Here is a 26,583-nt window from a genome sequence, read left to right on the forward strand (position 1 = left end):
GATAAGCTGGGCAGTGCTTCACTTTTAGTCTTTCTGTCCCTCTCACCCCTGTGTAAGTGTTTTCCCAGGGATTCCTCCTTTTTCCCCCCTCGCTTTCGTAAAAGTGCATTTTAAGGTGAGGCAGTGAATCACTGCGTGCTGGAAAAGGGTGAGAGGCTTTAGAGGGGCAGGGGAGGGAGAACGAGAGAGACAGAGACAGAGAGAGAGAGAGAGGACACAGAAACTGTTATTATCATGTAAATTCCAGTGGAGAAAGGGGACAGTGAAAGTGATAGCACTGATCTAATTATCTGTAGCCCAGTGCAAGCCCGGGTCCTGAATGGAAGGCCCACTGAAGCTGACATTGTCACACAATAAACAGTTGGGGCAACAATGGGGGACGTAGCAACAGTGCACAAAAACAAGCTTTTCCCAGCTAGTTATGGGCTTTTCATCGATATGCTTCTGGGCGAACGCCACACATTCACTGCGGTTCTGCTGCAGCACTATTCAAGCCAACTAAAGTGTGTGCACTTGGTTTTAAGACAAAGGATGGTCGCTGAATAAAGCACAAAGGAGTAGAACAAAAATAATTAATTTAGAAAAACGTAATGTCCTTGGTTATGTGCGCTTGGGCTTGATGGTCTTTCAAATAGAAATGCAGGAAACTCTTTATATTTACGATTATCATAGTGGATTTCTAAAGACTGTTCGGCTTTCCCGAAATAAAAGTTTGCGTGTCTTATAGTCAGAGCCATTGCCTTTGAAATATATTTTCTCATCAAGCTCTTTCTTCCCCTGAACTTCCACCAGCCCTGTTTTGGCACGCTGACACCAAAGAAAATATTTCGCCGCTCTCATCTGTCAAAGCTTTTTGTGCTGGCTAGTCATTCACGTCGGAGAGGGAGTTTGACGTGCTGATTCCGGAAACGAGGGCTACATAAAGCCACATAAAGACCACAAGAAAACGGGGGGAGTAAGGGTTGCTCAGGGTTGGTGTGCAGACCAGAATAGACACTGCATCCCATTAAATAGACCACTAAGGGGGATTCAAGCACACTTGAACTTGTGGAAATAGCCTACAATGCTCTAATGTGAGAGCAGCGGGGGGAAATTGGGATTGTCAGAGCAAAAAATTAAACAGAAAGATAAAACAAATAAAATGCTAGCAGTCAGACCTCTCAGCTCCAAACCAAAGTCAAAAGAAATAAACTCTTTCTGTTTTGATGAGATAGTTACAGAACAAGAATCCACCGAGCCAAACCGATATGGATAAAGGACGCACGTGGTGTTTTTACTGTAGTAATGTCTCCAAAAACGTATCATTAAATGATACATTTTTAACCATTTGTTATTTTTAACGATTCTGTGGTCAAAAGATTGATGAAAGCTTAAAAAAGGAAGGGAACTATCCTTTTCTTTCCGGACTCTCAATATCAATTTCAGTTGAACAGCTTAGACAAACTGACTATTGAGAAAGTGCCGTTGTGTGGTTATCATTACACACTGGTCAACACCACCCTCTTTTTTTGGTATTGTGTGGATGGGAGAGTTGGGGGGGGGGGTTACAAACTCAGCAACCCTCCAGCACCCAGAGCCTCCGTCCGGGGGCCGGGGGAGGATGATGGGCGACTGGGCTCAGCCTAATCTCTTCCCACTGCTGTGTGGTCTCCTTGTGAGAGGTGACACCACGGCCACCGGCGTCAGCGCTCGGGGTCCCCACGGGTCAGCCGAATACTAATAACGTATATGATTGATGGGGAGTGTCAGGCGAGAACGAGTGAAAGGGCCGGAGAAATTAATGACTGAGGGGGAAGAAAAAGAGGCAAGGAATCAGAGGGAGGCGTGGCGATTCCTCCATCCTGTTCCTCTGTGCCGGTGTTCAGGCTAAGAGTTGCTAGAAGTGTTGGACTGTAGTTTAAACAAATGACTGGACTGTAGTTTAAACAAATTGGATTCTACTGCAGTAGAATCCAATTATCTGAAAGGTAAGGAGAAGTGTCCTGTTGTTATACACCTCAGTACAGTGGTAAAATTCAATGGTGAAGTGGTATTTTAGTCTATCTGTCCATAGAGATTCGCTTTTCTCTGTTCTCAAACATGTCAGTATCAGTGATCAGTTAACCATGGAGAGGGCTCTATGCCACTGACTGCCTCTCTCTAACTGGTCTGTGGCTTTACTGACGCTCTGCTGAGACGCTCCCTTCACTGCTGCATTAAGCAGCTCAGGCTCAGGTGCCTGCAGTGAGAATCCCTGACAATAAACCAACACCGTTTACAAATGAACACAACGCCTCCCCAACACTCTGCTTAGGGAGTGCTTTTTTTGGGGGGGGGGGGGGGGCGGTGGCGGGGACTACAATAGAGCCTGGACGTCATCCATCACCAGTTGCTGTTCTCTTTATTCTCTGCAGTCATCTCTGCTCAACCTCGTCTCTCTCTCTCTCACACACACACACACACACACACACACACACACACACACACACACACACGCATCGCAGCCTTTCTCCAGCAAACCTCCCCTGCACTCAGTGAGCAGCATTAATAATAATACTAGTAGGGGGGCACTCCCCCCCCCAAAAAAACACTACTTGTCTAGGTATAGCAATTTTAAAGACCTTAGCCGGCTGCCAGCCCTCCTGAATGAGAAAGAGGGGCTGGGGTCCTGTGGGGGGGGCGGGGGCTTCTGCACAGGGGAGCATCTCCCACCAGCATCTTTATTGAAGCCCCCGCCCCCGCCAGCACTTTCATTAAACTCGCTGAGGCTCAGCCAGTCAGCACGTGACACTGCGGCCAGAGAGGGGCGGGGTGTGGGGGAGGGGGTGGGGGTGGAGGTATGCAGTCCCCCTCTTCTCAGTTCATGAGGTCGTTTGCGGTGCTACGCCGGAGATAGGTTCCTGGAGATGCTGGCGCGTGGCGATGAAATTGAATGTTTATCACAGTTATAGTCCTACACACACAAACACATACACACACACACAGATAGAGAGGCTGAATGATATAAAAGAACATCAAATATCAATGTGCTTTCACAGCTTCCAGATAGAGCCATTTGCTCTTTCCCTGTGCCGGGACATAAAAGAAAGCACAGCAAACAGTCGTCGGGGTAACAATAGGCAGCTTTTTATCCAGCAACAAAAGACAGAGTTAGTCACTTCTTGACATTTCGCGATATTGCGTCATTACAGGATGGCATCGAGTGACACAGTCATTAACTAATTCAATGAGAGGGCTAAAGCACCATGTTAAAATCGCCAGTATGAGAAACACAATCTGGCCTTGTGACATTTGGGTCCAGCCCTTAAAACACATTATTTTCATTCATTTCAAGTACTTTTGAACAGAGTGCAGTGTGTACAGAGTTGAACATAAAAGTAAGGTGATGGCATTAGTTACAACTCAACACAAACATAATTAAAGCTGCCCTATCGTACTGAAGAGTAATACAGAATACTGTTTTACATTTGGCTTGACAACTTGGCTTGACGGCTTGAGTTCCTCCTCAAATTCACCAAAAAAGAAATTTACCAAAAGGAATCATACAATATACCTTAGCCAATGTAGGCACAGTATAGATGAATGTAGTCTTTGGCTATGTGAATGGCATCATGAACAAAACCAATCTGTAAAAATGTCTCAGATTTCAAATTATAGCACCTGAGAATTATTAGCATTGGGTGAAGAGAATCCAACTCAGACCTTTGTCCTAATAATGATGCAACTGGACATTTTTCATCATTTTCCATTAGAGCCATCTGGATACAAGTGATCAGTTTTATAATCTACTTAAGGCACATGGAGACAGGCCCCTTTTCATACCGAATCATCCAAATATCCAATTAAAGCATTAGTTTGATTACATAATTTACTCTCCTGTTAAGGCTGGCTATAGCATTGCATCATTGTTTTGCAACGAGAACTTCAAAAACAAAACTTTAATCGGATCCCTTTTTTTTTTGGTTCAGCTCCAGATTGTGTCGCTGAGATTTAAGAAGAAAAGAGGTTTTAAGCTGCATCAGTGAAGTAAACAAATGACAAGGACGACCCGTTCGTTATTTCAGTCAGAACCACAGACGTTTCCACAGGGTCTGGGCTCTGACACCGGGACCCCTGGTCACACCTTCCCCTGCGCTGCCGACTGCTTGATCCACTGCTTGATGATGGTCACTTCCTGCAGGCGAGCGTCCAGCACGGACCGGGGGTCGTACTCGTTGTTGTAGCGCAGGTCCAGGTGATGCGCTCCATCCGGGATCCACACGGCCACCAGAGAGTCCGACAGGTTCCGGGTCACCCCTCCTCCGGACCAGGGATCCAGACCCCCGTTACTGCACACAACAAGCATACCACTGGGTTTACACTTCACTGTATATTTATTAGAATGAATTATGCCGATAGTGGATGTCAAAAACTACAGCAGAGTAGTGTGCGAAGGGTGTTTGAAGGGGCACATGAAAAAAGTATAGATTCTGTTGTTTTCTTTAATTCTTTTGTAATTCTTTGAGACCTAAAGCCATGGTGTAATTCTAAGGACACACTAAAAACTTCACCTATACTATTGTCATAAAGATTCACTTTTTACAGATTGTTCCTTTAAGTGTCTTATTTATTTGTTTTCATTTTCTGGTTTGAACTAGGGAAACAAGACTCTTTTTACATCGAAAACTACATATTGAATGTGTCAGTCAGCCAAAGACCTGACCTGAAGATGATGTTGCTGTAGGAAGTGATGTCTTTCCCTCCGTAGACAACCTCTGCCCAGTCGGCTCGCGGCCGCACTCCAAACATGGCGTAGCACTCATCTGAGAAGGCCTGGAAGTTCCACTCCTGCGGCTCAAACATGTCCTGCACGCCGTCTGAGCACATGGGCATCACCATCTCTGTGCAGGCCTGGCACACAAACACAACAGGACACGCAGTGAGCTCTAAGCTTTACATTAGGACCTTATTACATAGACTCATATTTAGTCAAGGTGCAACCCATCACTTGTGGGGATAACATTAGCCTCAGTGGAGCCTGACATTTAAATGGCCATACCATCTAACCATTTACCACTTACACATTTAAGTGATTAATTAGCACTTGTGTCTGTGACAACCTGAAGTACAATAATTGCACTAACTGCTAATTGCAATCACATCTTGCGCACCAGAGGGAGGTGCGAGTCTGACAGCCGGCAACAGAACTCATCTTGAGCCTCACCTGGTAGAACCAGCCCATCATGCCCAGGTTGCCGGTGGCAGACTGGGAGATGTTGAGACAGGAGGCGTCCCCGGTGTAGTTGTAGTAGACCTTCGCGGCCTGGGCAATGCCATGGAGGAGCTGCCGCTCAGATACCTCCGGGCTGAACTGGAGATGCTGGCAAACCACCTGGTGATGCAATTATGCAAAAACATATTCATTTACATACAAGACGGTGTAGACAGGCAGACATGCTGAGAGTTCATTAGATACATATTATGTTTGCACGGGTATAGGCAAACTGTTGGAAGCGTTAAGACTCCTTCCCCAAAGGTCTCTATGTGCATGAAATACACGTACTATTGTATTGGGGATTAAGGGAGAGGTGCACGCTGCATGTTACCACATATAAAGGGAGAGAAATCTCTCTTTTCACATGCACAGCACATTTTCATGTGCAGGTCCAATGAGGTTAGTTTGTTTACAAATGTCTTGCCCAAGTTTAGTTTCAGCTCAAAAAAAAAGAACCTGCCAAACCTAAAGAGTTGTGTGTTCAGTCTGCGCCATTAATCTGAATGTCCCCTTTTGGTGCTTTAGAGGTGAAGTCGGAGAGGAAAAAAAACCTCTTTAACGCTTTCAATGTACCCTCACCTGATTTGCATGTGAAATTGACTGGAATGGAATCCAAGCTTGAGTAGAATTTACAGCCCTTTCGCTGGCAGAGCTGATTTTCTGGGGTGGGTGGGTGGGTGAGTGAGTGAGTGGGGGTATGGAATGAGGAGAAGGGAGCCATTTTGGGACCTCACATTAACAGCGTTGCTACCACACAACATTCCCAGAGTCTCTCTCTCTCTCTCTCTCTCTCTCTCTCTCTCTCTCTTTCTCTCTCTCTCTCTCTCTCTCCCTTTCTCTGTCTCTCTCTCTCTTGTCTCTGTGGTGGCTCCTAAATGCTGCCTTTGAGCCGTCCCTGAGCTGGACACTGATGATGAAGTGGACTGTTTTTCGGACAGGGACGTCTTGTTTGTTTGGGTCTTTGGCGTCATGGTGCGGGGGACAGACGGCACCGGTGCCTCCTCTGCCTGCTCTTTGTGAGCCAAAAGAGGCCGGCTAGTGCGTTGTTGTGGCTGGCTGGGGGGGGGGGGGGGGTAGAGGCCAGCAAAGTGCAACGTGGGATTGGAGGGGGGGTGAAGGGGGGTGTTTTCCTGCTGCCCTTTTTGGGAACACAGAAGGGGGACATAGGGGGGGTGCGACTCAGAGCTTGGCAGGCGAGGGGGAGCTGCGGACATGTCCGAGTGTCGATTTCAGACCGTGACAAAAGCGAGAGAGAGAGAAAGAGAGAGAGAGAGAGAGGTAGGAGGGGGGGGGGGGGGGGGGGGGGGAAGAGAATGAAGAAAAAACCTAAAGCATCTTCTCTTACTTTTCAGATAGGATTAGGCTTATACATTCATCTCTGCCAACAGATTTCCCCCCTCTAAGCCCTCAATACCCCTTCTCACCGTCACTCCCATAATCACATTAGCTTTGTCAGGGGGGGAAAAGCCCCTCTTTGCACCCACTGCCTAAACCGCTTACACCACCTATAGGGGTCGCATACATTACAGGATTTCTGCCTAACAGCCCAAAATGCCTCTTTAGCATTTTGTCTTTACCAAAATCTGGCCGAAACATAAAGACACCAGGATGCGAGTGCACAATGGGAGCAGTGGTGCAAATCTACCCACCCCAAAACAAACTATGACAAGGCTCTCAGATGTGGTCTTTCTCATTACGATATGACCTAATAACTGAAATCCTGTCAGAATGAATAGCGAGTAGCATGTGTAGGTCACAGACAGTTAAATCATACGAGAGTGCTCAATGGGCTATAGGTTAGAATAGGTCTGATTGTAATGTGCCGCTTAAAGCCATGGATTAAGCAGGGACGATTTCACAACTCACTTCCTTAACTGACATACATTTAACTACTTTTGTAAGCAAGCCTCATTAGGCTGACTGTGGACACAAGCACTACAATCCAAGTTGTAACACAGGGTGTTTTTTTCTTTGACAAATGCATGTTCACGCGGTCTTTGAGAGCGAATGAACTGTTGCTGTTTTGATGTTGTATTAGTAAGTGTGTTGTCATATTAGCATACTATTCTGAAGTGTACACTGCATATGACAGAGGCGACCACCTGATGAACGATTTCACACTTTGGACCGAGAAATATCACACTTCAGGATAATTACATGCTGCACTGTCTCAGTGAGACGCATCGCACTTAGGTGCTACGAACGCATATTCTGTGTCACACATACTGCAATAGATCTGGATGCTCCAAGGCACAAGATACGCCACTGGTGTTGATTGGTTATGTTCTGTAGGATATGCATGTATGTATGTATGTATGTATGTATGTATGTATGTATAGTATATATAGATCTACTGCCAGAGCCATGTCAGATCAGGGCCAAACATGTACACGATCAGTTGTCATGTGTCTGAGTTGTGTAAATTGTATAAGCTACTGGATGTCCTAAAATTTCCCTTGGGATTAATAAAGTATCCATCTATCTATCTATCTATGTATGGATTCACCGCACTCTGAATCTGCAGTTCAGTAAGGAAACATAAATCACCATAGTTCTGCACAAAAACACGTTCAACACCATTTCTGATTCAACAGCTCATCAGCAGGAGTACACTGCACATTCACACCTGTGCTCTGGAAATACAAGTACACTGTAGCATAGATGGACTCAGTAGAGCAAAAGGAGTGGCTCTGCAGACTTACAGTTTCGCACTATGCCTTAGAAATACTGATCTGGGGTCAGCTCCCACAGTTGTTAATCATAATGGTTTCATTTAAGAAACTAGCCCCTTGGAGCTGCACTGAGAGCAGCGCTTCAAATAAACCGTCAAGCGGTTAATGTACTCCCCTCTCCACAGCCCCACGTGACAAAAGTGCTCAGAACACCTCTGAGATCTGAGGGTTCGGTCCCACAAAAGGGGCCTTCTGGAGCAGACTGGAGTGGAGAGTGAAAGCCCACCATCGGCATCTGTCTTATCTACAGAGAGAGAGAGGGAAGGAGGGAGGGAGGGAGGGAGGGAGAGGAGCTCCTCAATCCAACCTGCCACCGAGTCTCCTCATGCATATGAATGAGACTAATTGGGGATGGTTGTAAACAGCCAAAATGAAAGCCAGGAGGTTTGGGAGATTTACCCCACCACCATGAACAACCTGAAGCAAAAACTCAGTAAACTACTCTCAAAGGTTTCCTTTTTTTTTTTTTTTGCATGGTTTGGTGCTGGATATAATGTTTAAAAAAACTATTTGCCTTCAAACCTTGAATGTGTGGATTTGTGTTCATTTTACTACCTACCATTAGGAATTTGAAAGGGAGCAAAGAGAACAAATACCGAGTAAGGAAAGAGAAAAGGAATGGAAAACTGAGGCAAGAGGTGGTGATGTGGTACCTTTATAGGCCAGGCTGGTAGGGGTTGCAGGAAGTTGGCTTTGTATGGGTAGTCCACCATTGCCAAATTCACCCATGTCTCCTGTAGCCAGCTTTTTAGGCCGTCTCCTTTTGTGAGCGGAGCACACAGACTGAACTCTCTGGACAGCCACTGGAGCCCCTCATCTGTGTTCAGGTCACACAAACGCCGAAATGAAATACTGAACACACCACACTGAACATTAAAGTCCGTGCTGTGTCACACAAGGCAGCTGAGCAGTTACTTAACTGCTCTTATGTTAGCACAGAAACCCTTGTGCATTTTAATGCACCTTTGACAAATCTTCTCATTACAGATCTCTTTTGATAACACTCAAGAAGTTCAAAATGTTGCATCATATAACCATAAAGCCAAGAACGAAGCCGATGCAAGACTGGATTCATTCGCAAACCTGTAGAGGACAATTTGTCGATAGCGTTCCATGACCCCCTGATGTTGGCATTGCAGTTTACTCCACTCCTGGCAAAATCATCAGAAACTATTTTGTAGAAGACACCACAGGGTACCATGTCGGGGAACTGCCAGATGGGCGCGGAGGCAGCCAGGGCACTGGAGGGGGAAAGACAAAGCAGCACATTAAAATGCCCCCCAAGGCTGTGGTGCTACAGTACACTCCTACATGCCAAAGTTCTTCGTGTGGACTTCAAAGAGGCAAAGTTTCCAGAGAAAACCTTTCCTATTAGTGGAATCGATTGTTAGTAAGGGGGAAAAAAGGTTCTTTATTACTCTAAAGGGTTCTTTTCAGAATAGCTGCCAAACAAACATCAGAGGGTTTCTGTGAAGAAAAGCCACATCAAACTAAGCCATTTTCTATACAAATAGTTAGCTTTAGATGTAGTGTAGGCATACAAACTCAAACTGTTTCCCTCTGTGTAGGTGTGTAGCTCATTTTATTTATTTATTTTAAAGTACATTTGAACTTAAAAATAAAGTAAAGTTCCTCCATATCTCTTCATGTATCTGTCTATCTCAATACTCATAAAGATGGGGCTTAGATCCGGCACAAAGTAAAACCCTCACCCAGCCACAACATGTGGATACTTCATCCTGAACCAGGCCGCCAGCATGCCCCCATACGAGCCTCCGACAGCGATAACCGCACTGGTCTGAGCACCTGGCCAGCTTGCCTTCAGACACTTTATTAGCACAGCAAAGTCCGCCAGAGCCTGCTCTGAGCTCAGGTAGTTCAGGTGCTTAGCATCCTATGATATGGACAAACAGCACAGGGGAGAACATTACTACAGGCTGCGGGATGTTGGAAACCTCTCGTGTGCATAAAGATTTCACATCATTATACTTTCACATGTGAACTAATTTTAAACTGGCACTTAATGTGATAATGCCTCTAGCTTTATTACTAGAAGGCATGCACATTGCCTTGACTTGACCTAGTTTGTCTTGACGTCCAACACATTATTATTCCCTTATTACAGAAACATCTAGCCATAACACATTCTTCAAAGACATTACAAATTGAAACTAAACAAAACCTCAGGGAGGACAAAAAGCCAAACAGGGTCATATGAAGTAAGATGTGGTGTGGTGTGGTGTGATCTGATGTGATGTTGTGTGAGGATGAGGTGACGCCCTCTTGCTTGTGAATCAGTCACATCTCTTACACTGTAAGACTCAGCCCCAAATGGCATGGACTCGCCATAGTAACGGTGCTCAGCAAAAACCAACATGGCACCCAGTTCTTCAGCCACGTCCCACATAAATCCCTGTGTCACATAAAAAACAACTGCTACTGTTGAGATACATGCATTCATGCAATATTAAGAAGAGTAAGATCAAATAAAGTATGTGAGGGTTTAGTGACGATATTTATGTAATTACAAAAGGATATTAATCTGGAGAGAAAGGGAAGTAGCATTCTTACAGTGTTGTTACAGAACCAAGCGATGTCTCCTTCATTGCCGGTATAGAAGAGGATGGGGCCGCCATCTTTCTGCCAATGCTGGGCTGCAACAAGATATCTCTGCTTGAAAGTGCCATCTTCCAGGAATCCGAAATGGTCAATCTGTGATGACACAATTTAATTTGAGATTAGATATAATTTGTTTTACTCTAAAGTAAAAAGGTTTTTTCAACTCTATTCTGTGAGCCCCCTAAAATAACAACCACATACATACATACAAAAAAAATCATATTTCTTCCTGCTCATCCTTTGCATGCTCATCTCATCCCTGTCCTCCATTCTACTCCACTGCCATACCTCCAGCAGACCATGTCAATTAGCTTGTTAAATTGAAGTAGCGACCTCTTCATTTGCCTCCCCTCACTAGTACCTAGCATGTGTCTGCGGTGAGTCCCATCCAGGACTCAGCGCAGTACAGTAACTGCTGGGGCGTGCTCTCTAGGCCTCTGGCCCGCTGCCATCTCATCATGGTGGGGCGGGCGACCTCGGGGCCGAGCGGAAGGATAATTAGCCTCAATTTGTATTAAAATATCCAGCGCTCGGGTCTCAGGGATGCCACATTAGTTCCGGTTTTCCTTTCACAGCGAAACCTCTGTACCCCGGTCCAAGCGTCCGTGCTACTTAACCCCTCCTCCTCCCTCCTGCCATCTACAGTTTAGAGAGGGCTTATTTATTTATTTATTCATTTATTTATTTTAAAGAAGCACATAGATACTCCACAGCTGCTTGCTGCTGTTACTTCACCCCAATAGGACTACTTGCACAGTTATCCCCCTTCTTGAAACTGACCCAAAACCCTAATAAAGAATGTTCCCCTTTGTTTTGCTCTCCCCCTCCCTCCTCTTCTTCTCCCTCCCTCCCTGCCTCTAGCCTCTCTCTGTACCCCCTCCTCCCATTAGCTACAAAAGAGGCAGACATTTTATGAGGCAATGACAAGGAGCAGATTCTCAGGCTTGAATGATTCATTTATTCGGCCGCCTCCAGCAGAGCCTGGCATCTGGACAAGGGCGGCCTGAGAGCCAGCATGCACTCACTGGAGAGGGAGAGAGAGTGTGAGAGTTAGCCACCGCACAGGGTGCTCTCATTAACTGTTATGCTGAGGCAGAGGGCTATGATTCCGTGACAAGGAAATGATTGAGTTGGAAATTTGCATTTAATTGTCTTCATATTTGCTCATCACCGGCATGAAAGAAATCACAAATGATGTCCAACATCCGGGAACTCATGCATGGCATGGCCAATATAATAAATCAAATACATTCTGTGAAAATAAGACACCACTTTTGTGAGCAATGACCTTTGCACTACACTCGTGACTTCAATGTTATCATGATTAAGGTTTGTATATTATAATAAGATTTCAAAGATTCATGTCAATTTAAATATCATCTGAAAAGAGCAGTAAGAAGTGTTCCTGAGCCATGATATAAGCGATCTATGTTTGTGTGCAGTTCCAGGTAGTCGTTGTTTTCAGTTCAGAGCAAAGTATCGCCATCTAGTGGCAAGTAATGTTTACTAAGACTACGTAGAAGGCCCCCTATAATCAGAAATGACTCTAAGAGTTTACCCAAACAGACACCCTAAGTTCAAATAAAGTTGTGATCATTAAAGGTCATCCATCGTCTGGAAAGTACCACTGAAATCAAAGAGACTTTTTCATTTCCTCATTTGGTATAGTACTGCAAAAGCACACAATGAAATGTGGAAACATGGCAGTTCAATCAGCAGTGCTTCTGTAAGAGTAGGCAGAAGCCACAACTAACCTCCTATTTGTTATGTACATTTAATTTTTTAGCATTTTGCCTCGGGGATTGTACCAAAATAGACAATAATCACTGCACACTATCTACCAATTCCCACTGCTGCTATTTTCATTCAGTACATTTTGGGAAAGATCTAATCTGATACAATGAGGACACCGCTTGACCTTTCAACTGCAACCTGAAGTCCCTCTTAAGGTGGACATCCTGTCTCATATTCTCTATTCTCTCCTTTTCAGTGGGAACGGCCAAGAGGATTTCCTACAGGCAACTGTTCGATCGTTTGCTGATCCCAACAGAGCATCCCCCCTATCTCCAACTACCAGTAGGACAGGAAGGATGATATGACCACCTCGCAACAGGATGTTGACATGCATGATTGCTTTGCTCTGAAACACTGTCCTACGTCCATGTGAGATATACCTTCATACAAAACTCTTTACCAGTGAGTTTCATTATTCTCTTTTTTTATGAATGACCTAGGTCACAGATTTGACAAATGGTAGATAGATGCAACGTAGGAAGGCAATGTGTTTAAGAACAAAAGGTTGCAGTGGGCTGAGACCTTACTCCTGATGTCTTGACAAATGAGCGTGGAGGACCAGTGTACTTGGACAGCCCAAGAAGAGCTGGTGGTAATAAAAAAACAAAGCATTGTGAATGGAGTCAAGGTTCACAGAATTCACTGAATTTATAGCTTCTGTATTCAACTAATGCCCTGGCCTGCCTATGAGGGTCTTCTCTTTGTATCATTAACAAACTCCCATGTTCATAAAATGACCGCGTACAGAACCTTCAGTCCAACAGCAAGCGAAGAAGCACTTTTCCCTAGCTAAGGCCGTATTACATACCATGGATCATGGATACCACAATCATTGGGTGAAAACTTCACCCCGAGGTAAACACAGAAAGCGAAAATGTAATAAACAGCAGACCCAAAACCGAAAGCTTCCACACAGGGGTCTTTTGTAAAACAACTACGTAGTAGTAGTAGTGAGGAAAATAGCAACAGGGCCTTTTCAATTCACTTTCAGCACTCTGCTCAATGAGAAATCCTTTCTCAGGCACAGAGCCAAGAGGGGATATGGTGCCTTGGGCAGGAACGGGGCCAAACCTCTGATGAGCTTGCCTATTCTTCTGAGGAGGCAAAACGGAAAAGCTGATTGTCTGCAGACACAATACACAACGAGCACTGCTGAGATTATGTACACAGAAAATTAAGGAAATCCCCAGAGGAGGACCGGTACTACGCTAATGACTACACCAGAAACTTTTGGCAACTGCAGGCTTCTAAATACCCATTGGATTGTATAAATTACAATAATGCGTATATCACCCTGGCTATATCATGTAATACTTAGATGACAGGAGGTTTCCATTGAGGGTACTAATTGCAGGCCCCAGGCCTCACACATGCACACAGTGCCAGCACGCAATGTATGTCTATTTAAGTTATTTCTGTATCTCAGAGATATTGACAGCTCTAGGCAAAAAGACATAATCGAATTTGAAGCATGTCATTGCAATTATGTGTAAGGCAGTAAGGCACGTTAGCCCATCTTTCACACTTCCTTCATAAATCTCTACCTGTCTGCTTGAGTAGTTCTAAGTTAAACAGTAGGTAGTAAAAAGCTTATAAAGCACAGACAGCCCAAAATAAACAGTAACACTGCAGGCCCCTATATCAATAGGCTAGAGTATCAAAATTGCGATGTCAATAACAGTCACAGCAATTAGCCAATGCATATGAAAATCTTACCTTTTGGTCAAAGTAGTAGGTCTTGTAAGAGATCTCAAAGTCTAAAGGACCTGGCACTTTATGCCTAAAAAGGTTCCACTTCAAGGCGAAAACATCAGTAGTACAACTCACAACTAATAGGAAGAAGACGCTGACTAATGCAGGCATGGTAGCTCTGAATTCAGCTTTCATAGCAAACTTATTTCCTTGTTGTCTGGTCCCTGGTTAAGCCAGACTGAGGGGGATGAGTGCTCCACTGGATTTATTTGTTTGGCTCGCTGTTGCATGTGCGGAAAAAGGAAGGAAATCTTCAGATTGTCTGCGGTCTTGGCTGAGCAAGTGATGCAACTCAACATCACATGCACCCCACAAGATCACAACCCTGTTGCACAAGGGTCGTTGGTCAGGTTTGAGTTGGCATAAATGTATCCGTAGCATGTAGGTGTGCTGCAGCTGAGGTAACGTGGCTTCTCTACACTTTCCATCAAAAAAAAGCTAACGATATTACCACAAGGACGGAGAGTCAAATGTTTGCATTTTTCGTAAGGTTTTTGGCAAGATGATAATACGTTTTGTCTACAATAAGCTAGAAGATGCTCTGAAGAACCAGTTTTGCACCAAACTATTGAAACTATTCACAACAGGGCACACTACTTTACGTGTGTCGCAAATCCATCAACTACCCTATGTCGCAATGGTTTGTGGTACTTGAAGTTCTATCGATGAAAATATGAAAAATGTCGGGCTCGTAAAGAGCGCAACGGGGAACTAGTAACATATCAATATAATGTAATTATAGCCTACATTGGGTTAGTATATAACACACATGTAGCCTCCACTTTAATTATATGCAATTGCTTAAATTGTTCAAAACAAAAGAAAGATATTTCTGTCATGGGTGTGACATAAGCCATAGCCCAGACATCGACACTGCAGTGGAAGGTGTAAATGTATCTAATGTTGACAGTATGATGTCAATACTACTATTAAAACATCTTTTTACTGTCTATTTTTGCTGAGAATCGCTTTCCTCACGCGTTAAAAATAAACTCCACGCCGAAACTCTACACGACTTCTAACAGCACTGAACAGCCTTAATATCCAGAGGCCATGACGCCTATGCAAGCAGTAGGACGAGGATTAAAAAAAATATATTGTAGGCTACAATAAAAGCATAATTAATGGATTATTAGATTTGTCGACATCCTATAAATAATTCTGAATATAGCCCAACGTTTTTGTGTCGGTTAGGCCTAAACGTTTTTTTCTACACTCTGTAAGATAACTGAATTAAAACACCCAAACGAATGCTGAAACATTAATTCAAACTATTACAGGGTCCCTCGGTGTAGAGTTAACATTGATATAAGTACATGAATAAACATTAACTATATCAATCATACATTTTACTTCAATATCAAAAAGAAGATGAACACTGGCTATTAGTGCCATTACTTTATTGTGGCAGCTTAGAGATTTACTTACATACAATAAGCAGTGACTGAAAAAGAAATACATGATTAACAGCTTTTACTATTTAAAAAATTAAGCTACTGGTATGTATCCCTTGCATCTACGCACTTAGTAGTTGTACTACAACCCCATAATGAACATTTTTAACCATAAAAGGTAGGAAATATCAAACCAAATCAATTGGATCCATACATGTATTGTGTATACAAGGAACATTTGGAGATTGTGTCCTTACAGCACAAAGGACATCTCTAACCTTGAGAACATTAGGTTTTTACGAAATAATAATTTCGTGAAATAATGGTCCATAAAAAGTCTACCATCATTAATAGACAAAATTATGAAAGGTATGTTAAAAATAGGAACATTTCACATGTAAAAGCAACCTTACCATTGAACCACACTGGTATACTTCTGTTATACATCACCTGACTGTATGGCAATGACAATTAACTGATCCTACAAAATAAAGCTATATAGACTATACCTGGCACTGAGCGCATTGGAAGCTCCTGTCATGCCACTGCGAATAGTACACAAGAAAAAAAGTTGTATATACAAAACTATAAAAGGTTTTTACCTTCAAATAAAACTTGTTAATAGAAAATATATGGCAATTTCAGATTGTGGTGAGGCAACTACAAAGGCATAAATATCATCCTTCTCACTAACAATGTCACATAAAAGAAACTGTGAAGAGGAGGAATAATGTTGATGATAGAGAACATCTCTTGACAAGTCCCTGGAAAACGGCCACACACGCTGGTTTTAAAAGGAGCCTAATTACATTTATGGAGTGACAAAAATGTTTATAAAAACACAACAGCTGTTCCTTTCGTACAGGTTGGATGAAGTAAGAATAAATGGCACTCTACATGCCACAGCCGAGCATGTGGAAACATGTCCCAACTACTACACTATATCACTGTATCAAAGTGTGTCAGAAACGGTCTCCATGCTAGCATGAAGCATGAAACTGTTTTTAGCAGCGGGTCTTTCGATTGGGGGAAAAAAAATGGGTTGGTTAAAGGATAAGAAAAATTCACAGTTCCATTTCAAATACACTGGTGCAATAAAAGAGACAGGAAAGTACATTATACTCAATGTTATATGAGTAACCTAGAGGTACACTTAATTCACCCACTGAAGATCCAAGGACTGGAGAGAATATCACACTAAATGCTCCACGAAAGCACCATGCAAAACAAACAAACATCTAGTCTACATGGTTTGTTTTGTAGAAACGGCAGTTAAATGGCATAATGATTGTGCTGTAGATCATCAATACACTACAGTACTATATCACAGTACAGTAACCTCAAAATGGCTGAAAATAACATATTCCACCACGTGCACAACATCTCAAGCACTCTCAACAATGGCAGAAGAACAACAATGTAATACAGCGCAAACATAACTTGTAAAATAATACTGTAAAAAGGGGAAAACAGGGCTGGTATTGATGCTATTGTACTTGGGCCGCTATTAGTGTTCTTGTGTATATACCATCAAAGAATCGCCACACTGGGGTGAAGCATCAGATGAGACCATTCATTCTTTTCTTCAGTTTTGAAAATGAGACAGCTTACACCCCACCAAAAAAAAGGTCAGGTCACTTTTGGGTGACGGTCCTTAAGAGTGCCTACAAATATATTTTGTTGCCCGATTGGTATTCATTCTGTTGACTAACAAGAGTGTTTTTGTGACAAGTGCATCGGGGGGAACATGTGTGACTCATGTTGGTGGGTTACATGATGGCACACGAGAGCAGACCTCATCATGTCAAAATTGAGCATGTGAGAGTCACATAACCTATGAAGATGCTCTGACTCATCCTCAATACCATCATAATCATCGTCATGGGGGTGACACTGCTGGTGAAGACCTGTGTTTTCTGTGATCTCTTGCTCACATATACACACACACACACACACACACACACACACACACACACACACACACACACACCGACACCGACACACACGAAAAATGACTGTGGGCCATCCACTACACTAAGCAGAGGTACATACAATTAATTCCTGCAAAACATCTCTAGCAATTTTTACTCTCTGAGCGAATCTTCAAAAAAGAATGACTAAACTTGCATGATCTGGCGAAAAAGGCATGGAGTTGTTCCCTTTGCTTTCAGTTCAGGGGGACACAGCGCCCCTTAGAGTCAGCAGCATGAACTGTATCTTCTCAACATTCTTTTAATGTTTTCTTTAGGGGTGAATCTAAGGGACGCCTTTTTTTTTTCTTTGTTAACAGAAACACACCCTACAGTTCACAGGAGGGTTATCACAAATACACAAGCAAACAAACCAAACCTCGGTGGCAACAGCACGTGTAACTTGTCCACAGCTGGGCAGAGGTCGTAAGAGAGCACCAACTCCATCACCCACACCCCCACCCCCCACACCCCCCCTCCCAACCCCTCCATCCAAGGTAACAGCCAAGAGAGTGTTGCATCGGCCATTTTCCTGAACGTACCCCACCCTTCAGTTGAGGCTACAGCAGCTCAGATAGCTGATGCTCTTCCCCTCGCCAGGCATGGGTGAGTTCTCACTGTTGTCCAGCGTGTTCTGCTTGGCCTCGCGAATGAGCTCGCAAGCCAGGTCCAGGAAGAGCTTCTCCACATTGTCGGACTCCTTGGCGGACGTCTCAAGGTAGAGCATGCTCTGCGTATCAGCGAACTCCTCCGCTCTCTGCCTCACCACCTCCCGCTTATCCGCCAGGTCAATCTTGTTCCCTGCAGAGAGGGGATTTAGTGTCAGTATACGAGGATGTGAGAAAAAAGGAGATTACACTCCCCTTACATAGGGGACAGACAGTGTTTAAACATGCTGATACATTAATACATAGGTGATGACAGCAAGCTGAACAGCCTGTCATTCAAAGTCACCAGGATTGTACTGCAATGCATTCCCAACTCGGAGTCTCTAACTCGTGAACTACCTTCAACTGCTCATCTTTGTCTGTCATACTGTTGTTCACATCTGCCCCAATGGCTCAAACCTAGAACCTTTAGCGTGGTAGATGGGCCTTTGGCTCCTCAAAACTTGTTGTTTGGAAGCATCCATGAATCGGGGTACATCTCACAGCCCTTCCATGCTAGCCTCTGGTACACAGCAGTTCACATAGCTTTTTATTTTATTTTATCCTATCGTCAGAGCTTGTCAACATTTTGCGAGGGAATTGTAATCATCAACCTCCAACATAGAATAAATGGGTTTGAGCTGTAACTACTGATTACAGCTACCTGATGCAAGTTGTAAGCGACCTTGCTTACAGTACAGTACAACTGCAGCTAATATTAACATGAGACCGACTGTCTTACAACAAGGAGCATTGTAGGCTGAATATAAAACCACTTGCCTTAGGAAGTGGGAACTCTACTGCACAATAGTATGTATCTTAGCTGTACTAAGGCAAAAGTGAAAGACCTCCAAAGCAAATAGAGCCATTTGTATGCCTTAGTACCCCATACAAGGGTCACAAGCTGGAGCTTTAAGGAGCTGCTCAGTTAGTCATTTGGCAGGTTTTCAGTAGTTTGTATCACTGATACATAAGAATATGTAAGAGTAAAATATATTTTCCTTATGTATTAAAGCCATGACTTTAAGGGAGCTGTATTTCTACTCAACCCACACAGCAAGCTAATTCTGATTGTTAACTCTAGCTTAAACTTCTTGAAGTCTGCTAATTCATAATTCCCGATGTCTGGCACAAAAAAACAGTACTAAACCTACAAGTTTCCCCTTCAGCCTTGATGATTCTTGGGCCATCTATGAATAAATCAGAGGCACATAAATACAATTCGGAGGCTCACCGACTAGGATGGTGACAACTTGGTTGTTTGCATATTGTTCGATCTCCCTCAGCCATTCTGGAAGGCAGCAGAAAGAATCCTCGCAGGTGATGTCGTAGGTGAGAATGAGAGCGTTGGCACTGCGGTAGTAGCTCTGCGTAATGGACCGGAACCTCTCCTGTCCAGCTGTGTCCCAAATCTGAAGCTGCCAAAACAAAGTATCATGTGTTGTAATAGATATGTCACAGGTGCAATTTTCAGTTGCTGTGGCCAGAAAATAACTAAGCTTGCAAACCATAATGATGTGATTCTGAGGGGAATGGAAGACAACTTTACAGAATGTTCCAATGCATTTTACCATCTCTGTTTCTGGCTCTGTTAGCGAAAAATATACCCACTTGCAAAGGAAATAAAAACAAATATAACGGATGTTTGAAATAAAGAAACGTTAGGTTATGCACTTAGGTTAACCACTGTTCCCTGAAAGAGAGGAACGGGGTACAACACAGATAGTGTCAACGTTGTTAGGCTGAAGACACCTCTAATCACACCTAAAAGGCAGATGACGCATGGTGACATGGGGAGTAGGGATGTACTTGAATCCAAATACGTTATGCAGGAAGGCACATGCGATGGAAACAGATATTCGTTCTACCTGAAGTTGCTCTTTATTATTTGGGGAACAGAAATCATGTCTGTGCGTCAGCCAGTAGTTTCCTTAAATTCCTATCTTTGTGGATGACTACAAGCTAAAAATGCCCATTCTCTTTGCAACATAGGACTATGATTTCACTAACTAGATGTTTTCATCTACTACACGTGATTTGAAAAGAGTCAGCGCACAGCATGCAGTGGGCTGAGCTCACCGTTCCCGGCTTTCACTCAGGGAAATCTAACGAAACAAAAACCTGGTGAAGCAGCTGGAGTTCTTTCAAACCTCTGCAACCTATACATAACCTGCCATTTTTAGCTGTATGTGATAATTTCCTCCATTTAAAAAAAAAAACAACAATATTTGAAACCCTTGTACCTTTTGCCTCGTATTTTAGTCAATATTTATCCTTTCAAGATGTTACATATTGTATGTATCAGGCATAGGTTTAATGGAATTTTGGCTTAGCATCAACTAACACCCTACCAAGTAGCTTATTTTGTGGTTATTTAAACAAATGTCAACAAGGACTATAGATATGGATTTTATGGATGTTTCCAGAAGGTGATACAGGTGGGCATCCGAAGGGGATGTATGAAAACATGGTGATGAGTTTCACTCAGGCCTACCCTGATTTTTCCAGGCCTACTTATCAGCTACTTTCTGTATCTGCCAGTGTGAATATGATAAAATAATTCCACTTTTCAATGTGAAGCCAACTCATCATGTAGCTAAGGCTTATGCTGGTAAAATTTCCCTGCAGGTAGGTTTACCTGTTTCCCTGCCCGCTGTTGCGGGTTTTTGTAGTATAGGGAGGTTGGACAGTGTGGTGATTCTCCTGGGCAGTGTTTGTGTTGGATGCTTTAATTGACTAAAGGCTAATGAGTAAAGAATCACGTCTGTGTTTGATTTTTGAACGCCCCTATTTATTAAAATGCTGGTGAAGTAGTGTGCACTCTGCTTTTGGTCTGCCCTATTTACACATGTTGTACTTGCCGTGAGAGATTCTCTCAAGTTTGGTTTTGTCTTCAAAAGGAGATAGCAACTGGTTTCCACCCATATTGTATGGTATTGCATATTTTAAGCACTTTCTTGAAATTTTGGTAAAGAATTGTCAGCATGTTTCCATCAGCTGTGTAATGTTAATTTAAAAATGTACACTCTCCTCATTGCAGGAGAGGTAAACAGCTATGGGTTTAAAACGTGTCTAAGGGAACTTTAACAGAGATAAGTGATGAAATTACAACAAACCCCTCAACCAGCATCATCTTACCATATGCTAATCACCTCTTTCCAGCTAATACATTTCATAAGATTGGTTATTGGCTATGATTATCTAGTTGTTATGCTAGCTAACTAAGGACACTTTGGTAGAGTTCCATTTCCATGAAATGATAGCTAGTTATCTAGCTGATGTCTCCTTGATGTAATAAATACAATTATAATAGGATATTATATATTATATATATGTTGATATGAATAGGCTTCATATCAACACGTTCATATTCACACATATTAAAATAAGTTCATATTACACATGCTAACAACTACGAACTGTTAAGATGGATCTCTAAGCAAGAGATAGCTGGGATAGTTCATAGCCAGGTTAACTGGCATGAGAACTCACACACCTCTTGCGGATGTCCATGCTCCATAGCATCCTGTTAAACACAGTCTGGTAGGAATACACAACCCTTACTTTATCATTATGGAATAATGAATGTGACTGAAAATGTGTTATCTATCCAATGTTGTTTTTCATATGTGAAAGAGGGAGAGAGAGAGAGAGAAAGAGAGAGAGAGAAAGAGAGAGAGAGAGAAAGAGAGAGAGAAACCCATTTGCTTTATCTGGTAGTCTTACTGTACACATAACCTGACAAGAAAAAAATGCATTCCTGTGTATAGGACACCTGAGTATTAACCACAGGGCTGCAAGAAATGTGCAAAATATGTGGCCTCCCTTCGTCACCACACATCATTTGCCTTTTAGGTGTGGACAGAGGTGTCTTCAGCCAGATACAATAGGGGGTGATATCCCATACTATATGTGGTGTACCAAGTGAATTGACTGAAAGGGAACAACATGTACAAAATGCACAAGAACATTAGGAAACATTATGTCTAACCATGCTTTCTGAATTATATCATCACGGAAGGCTTAAACACAAAATCAAAAACTGCTCCTTTAACTGTGATACATCAGTCATATATTAACAATATCATCTCTTACAGTTAGACAGGAAATATGACCCAAAAGATCAATACATTCTCTGAACGAGCATCATTACATAAATATATTAGAATTGACAGGAAACACGATAATATTAATCATTGTGGCAGCAGGAATAGTTTATGTAATAGTGTTTATCAAGATCTATGGGTACAACAGAACATCTTCAATTACAGGTTTCAGGGAATCAGGTTGATGCATTAGTCTCCACAGGTGCATTTTCTCTCTTCAAACGGGCCAGACATTTGAAAACCCTCCAGAGAGATGTTAATTAATATTCATAGCACCAATCATCTCAGCGCAATTCTGACTGTGGGGAATTTATCATGTGTACACAGACGACAAGGCATCAAAGGCAGTTGGTGCAGCATTCTACTGAGAATGCAGATGATTTGGACAGTCACCCGCAAGACAGGGCAGATTTCAGTCAGAGCCCAACATATTTTATTTCCTTTGTATCCAACACGTTGATTTAACTAACAAGACAAGTGAACAGGCAGGTTAATAAAAGAGCTGCATGTTTTAAAATGCCCCTTGCAGTACTAACAGCATTACAATATTATTACAGTACTATTCACAGCTTGGTGACATGTTATGTATCAGATCACATGAGAAGAAAGAACCCAAGTAAAAGCTTTTACAAACCTTGACCTTTTCCCCTTTTATTTCCACCGTTTTGATCATGAAGTCCACCCCGATGGTGGCCCCTTGCCCAGGAGGGAAAAGGCCCTGGAGCACAGAGCACAGAGAGGCAGCATGAAGCCAAGCCAGACATCCCACTTCATGAATGTCCTCTTTGTCATTAACAGTAAATGCAAAAAGGTCCTCATGGCAGTACAGGAAAACAGCCACACTCCATATTAAGGTTCCCTTAATATTGGCATTGACTAAATGATTAAACGAACAAAGCATTGACTACAGTCAACAATATTAGGCCTACTGCTTAGTATTTGTATGCTCATGTTTACATCCATGGCTTGTTCATGCTAACCAATATATAATAAAGAAGGGGGTCTAGGATGTAAAGTGCAATTCATTTGTTAGCATAAACAATCCATGAATGTCAGTATTTAACATTAGTTACAGTTTATTAATACTGAATTCCATGCTCCATGAATGTTTATTATAGCATTAACTAATGCTAACTAGGGGAACCTTTAATGTAACACAGTAGAAAAATATGGTTGTTTGTCCCTTCCCATCCTATCACTTTCATCTTATAACCTTTCACCAGCTGAGCATCTCTGTCACAACACAGGCAACATAAGAAGACCAAAGGGCATCCCACTCAACTTCAAGCAACATTCCCTAAGGGGCTAAAATGATTTAATTTGCCACTTTCCTAGCCAATAAAACCGAAAATTAGAACCAACAAGCCAATGAATCAATAAGCATTACCAACCTGAGTGAACCGCCGGACAAGGCAAGTCTTCCCAACTCCTGCATTTCCAATCAGCACAATTTTAAACAGGTAGTCATAATCTTCTGTACTCATACTCTGTTTTCAGAAAGAGAGAAAGAGTGATGTCAGACTCAAAGTTAGGGCACAACATGTACTCTTATCTATTCAAAGGTGTCATTACAAATAGTTATACTCCTATTGCACTGCAAGTGATATTTTTATCTCATGAAAAAGATTAAAAACCTTGATATTGATATTATTATGTGAAAAATATGTGTAATCTTTTATCTGTATCTGATATGCTGCAGAGTTTTTATATCCCCAATCAAAAGACCTATTCACTAAGTAAAGCACATTCAGTGTTTCATTTCTCTCTCTCTCCCTCTCTCCGGAGGGTCCAAGACGTTGCTATGGTAGAGCCTTCTGTGCATGTGTTTTAATGTGTTGGTTGCCAAGGCCTATGGCAAGATACTGAAAGGATTGCAATAAAGCACACACAAGCACAGGCTAGGGGTTCAGGAAAAGAACGCACTGACAGGAGCCTCTGCAACCCAACACACATAACACACGTCTCAAAAGAGTACACCAGACTCCCCCCCCCCACACACACACACACACACACACAAACACACAAACACAATCGCAATGACAACATCATTATTCAATTCATACAGTGTAGAAAGCTTCAACTACTGTAACATCACCAACAATCTATATAAAGACATTGCTATGTCAAAACGCTATTTTACTAGGCCTAAACGATGCGTAAAAGACAGCGCCCAAGTTCGAATGAGTCATAAAAAGAGCATCATCAAAGCCGCTGATGATAAATAACAGTATATTTATTCAGAAAACAAATCTTGGTGAATAAACACCGCAAGAACTTAACATGCTAAATCGGGACACAAACAAACACTTAACGTGCAAGTTAGCAAGCTACCTATCCTATTTTCAACATTGATTAGGTTTCTTCAACGAAATGCAAGACTAATTTCATAAAACCACACGGGCTTATTAACGTTAGTTTATTAAAATAGATTAGCCAATCATTTCGGCAACAAATAATGTTGTGTACGGTGGCAACGTGGGCTATCAAGAAATACCACAGCAACACAAATTTAGCAACACTGTTCTAATTTATTATCAACGAGAAATAACAGATAATGGCTCTTGCTAACATGCCAGCTACCCAAACAACCGAATCTTATTGATGCCTGGGCTGTAGCTATTGGCTAGCTCGTATACAAAGCTATTTTGCTGTTTTTACTGATGCTGAGTGTTAATGTCGTAAGGTATAGCTCCGTCTAAATTGTGAAAGACTACGGATACTGTGCATCCTCTGAAATTACTATCCGAGCATCCGTTAAGACGAAGAGAAATCGGAAAGCTGTGGCTAATCGCTAGTTTGCTAGCCACCAAGATGCGTTCACTTTGGGCAGCAATAACTTGGATAACGGTAATATTTTATTATATTTGCACTTACCAGATACTGGGGGTGGACCCCGACAACAGTACTATTTCGTGTGCATTCGGTACAGCCTGCACAAATTAACGCAGTCGGGTTGTACAGATAGACCAGCTTGTAATATTGGTAAAGCTGGTCCGGTGTTGCACAATGATTGCAGAGGAGTTTCCTCCGTTTTTACAATGACATCATTCCACCCATTTGAAGTCAGCCCACCATGACTAGGACCACTAAGAACACCGGGACATGAAGGCTTTGCGTGTAATTTGAGTATAAAGTCTGTATACAAGATATTACACTATATTATATGAAATAGCAATAGCAAATATACGTATTATATTTTCTTGTTTGTACTTTAATTGAGTTCAACTTAATCCGTTTCAATTTATGTTAACACTTTATTGTTCAATAAAAGAGAGGCAGTATAGTCAGAGTGTCATTAAAAAACATGATGTGCAAAAGAGCTTGAAGAACCACATATTCATATGTCTAAAGTGCAAATTTGACTCCTCAACTCGCTTCAAGTGAAAAAGTTCAACAATTAGTCACACAGTTTGTATATCATTGAATCTCTGTCAGTTGTAGCCTATATCTCATACGTCAGAAGTAAAACGGGGCTACTTTACACACATCCTTTTCACAATCGTTTTCAGTCAGCTTCCTCCTGGCATAGACAGGAAAGTCAGTTCTATGTTGTATTGTTGGCTGTTCAATTCCAGCAGGTGTAAAGCTAAGAGCAGAGTTTCATATTCCACCGTGTTCCATACAGAAGATGCAGCCCATAGTGCCCTTCCTCTACAGTGTGCCACCTGCAACTTGCAAACTCTTGGATTTATCCATGAACTGAAAGAGAACCATCTCCACCGGCCATCACAAAAGGTCACCCCTCATAAATGTCCACGATAAGCCATCTTTAGTGCTCCAGATTTGAGCTGACAGAGCTGAGTTACAAAGTTGCAAGTACAGTCTCATCCAGACTGCTGTCCCGCCAACTGAAACAAACTCACACTCAGAAAATCTCCAATGCAGACTTATAAGAGCCGACAGGGCAGGGCACTGCCTGCAGCATCAGCTCAGTCATAATGCAGGACCTGCTTGGATGGGTGAATCATGTCAACTCCACATGAGTCTTGTGCGTTACACATGTGTGCTGTATTCCCAGCCGAGGGAGGGATGGATACAGTACAAAATAAACAGTGCAAATACAGCTGCACTGTGTCAGACTGGCCTTCAGAGCAACCCGAAGATCTACAAACAAATGTACAAATATGATGAGGTGACCTCATGAACCAATTATATGTGTGTCATTACCATCAATTATGATAATGTTTTGTCATTCAGATTTTGTGTTGATTTGTTGGAGTAGAGTTGATTTGGTACTCAGTGTTCACTGATGACGATGGTGAAGATGATGATGATGATGATGATGATGAGTGTGTGGTTTTGTGTTTGTGTATGTGTATTATTTTGTCATCTCTTT

At 42.5% G+C, this 26,583-nt stretch overlaps 2 protein-coding genes across 2 annotated transcripts; both read right to left on the bottom strand.

Annotated features, from left to right (window-relative positions):
* Positions 1-3,083: 3,083 nt before the first annotated feature.
* LOC105903222 (prolylcarboxypeptidase (angiotensinase C)) lies at positions 3,084-14,750 on the bottom strand. Its single transcript, XM_012830932.3, has 9 exons — positions 14,095-14,750; positions 10,537-10,677; positions 10,277-10,378; positions 9,678-9,859; positions 9,049-9,206; positions 8,619-8,782; positions 5,183-5,350; positions 4,682-4,869; positions 3,084-4,307 (listed from the first exon to the last, which is right to left on the bottom strand). The coding sequence occupies exons 1-9, from the start codon at positions 14,263-14,265 to the stop codon at positions 4,097-4,099; spliced, it is 1,485 nt and encodes a 494-aa protein (XP_012686386.1). The 5' UTR covers positions 14,266-14,750; the 3' UTR covers positions 3,084-4,096.
* A 763-nt stretch (positions 14,751-15,513) lies between these two features.
* rab30 (RAB30, member RAS oncogene family) lies at positions 15,514-25,289 on the bottom strand. The gene is made up of 5 exons (XM_012830919.3): positions 25,122-25,289; positions 23,639-23,734; positions 22,882-22,965; positions 19,376-19,559; positions 15,514-18,295 (listed from the first exon to the last, which is right to left on the bottom strand). The coding sequence occupies exons 2-5, from the start codon at positions 23,729-23,731 to the stop codon at positions 18,045-18,047; spliced, it is 612 nt and encodes a 203-aa protein (XP_012686373.2). The 5' UTR covers positions 23,732-23,734; positions 25,122-25,289; the 3' UTR covers positions 15,514-18,044.
* Positions 25,290-26,583: the final 1,294 nt, after the last annotated feature.

Source organism: Clupea harengus, chromosome 9 (assembly GCF_900700415.2).
Source record: "Clupea harengus chromosome 9, Ch_v2.0.2, whole genome shotgun sequence".
Lineage (NCBI taxonomy): Eukaryota > Metazoa > Chordata > Actinopteri > Clupeiformes > Clupeidae > Clupea > Clupea harengus.

What these genes read in the sequence shown, in the direction of transcription:
- LOC105903222 (XM_012830932.3), bottom strand. Translation starts at nt 14,265, where the DNA reads ATGAAAGCTGAATTCAGAGCTACCATGCCTGCATTAGTCAGCGTCTTC. An exon ending in CCTACTACTTTGACCAAAAG is followed by an intron (nt 10,678 to 14,094) that starts GTAAGATTTTCA and finishes GTGTCATCACAG; the next exon opens with ATTGACCATTTCGGATTCCT. An exon ending in CGACAAATTGTCCTCTACAG is followed by an intron (nt 8,783 to 9,048) that starts GTTTGCGAATGA and finishes ACCTGAACACAG; the next exon opens with ATGAGGGGCTCCAGTGGCTG.
- rab30 (XM_012830919.3), bottom strand. Translation starts at nt 23,731, where the DNA reads ATGAGTACAGAAGATTATGACTACCTGTTTAAAATTGTGCTGATTGGA. An exon ending in TTGTCCGGCGGTTCACTCAG is followed by an intron (nt 22,966 to 23,638) that starts GTTGGTAATGCT and finishes TCTGTGCTCCAG; the next exon opens with GGCCTTTTCCCTCCTGGGCA. An exon ending in AGTTGTCACCATCCTAGTCG is followed by an intron (nt 18,296 to 19,375) that starts GTGAGCCTCCGA and finishes CCCTCTCTGCAG; the next exon opens with GGAACAAGATTGACCTGGCG.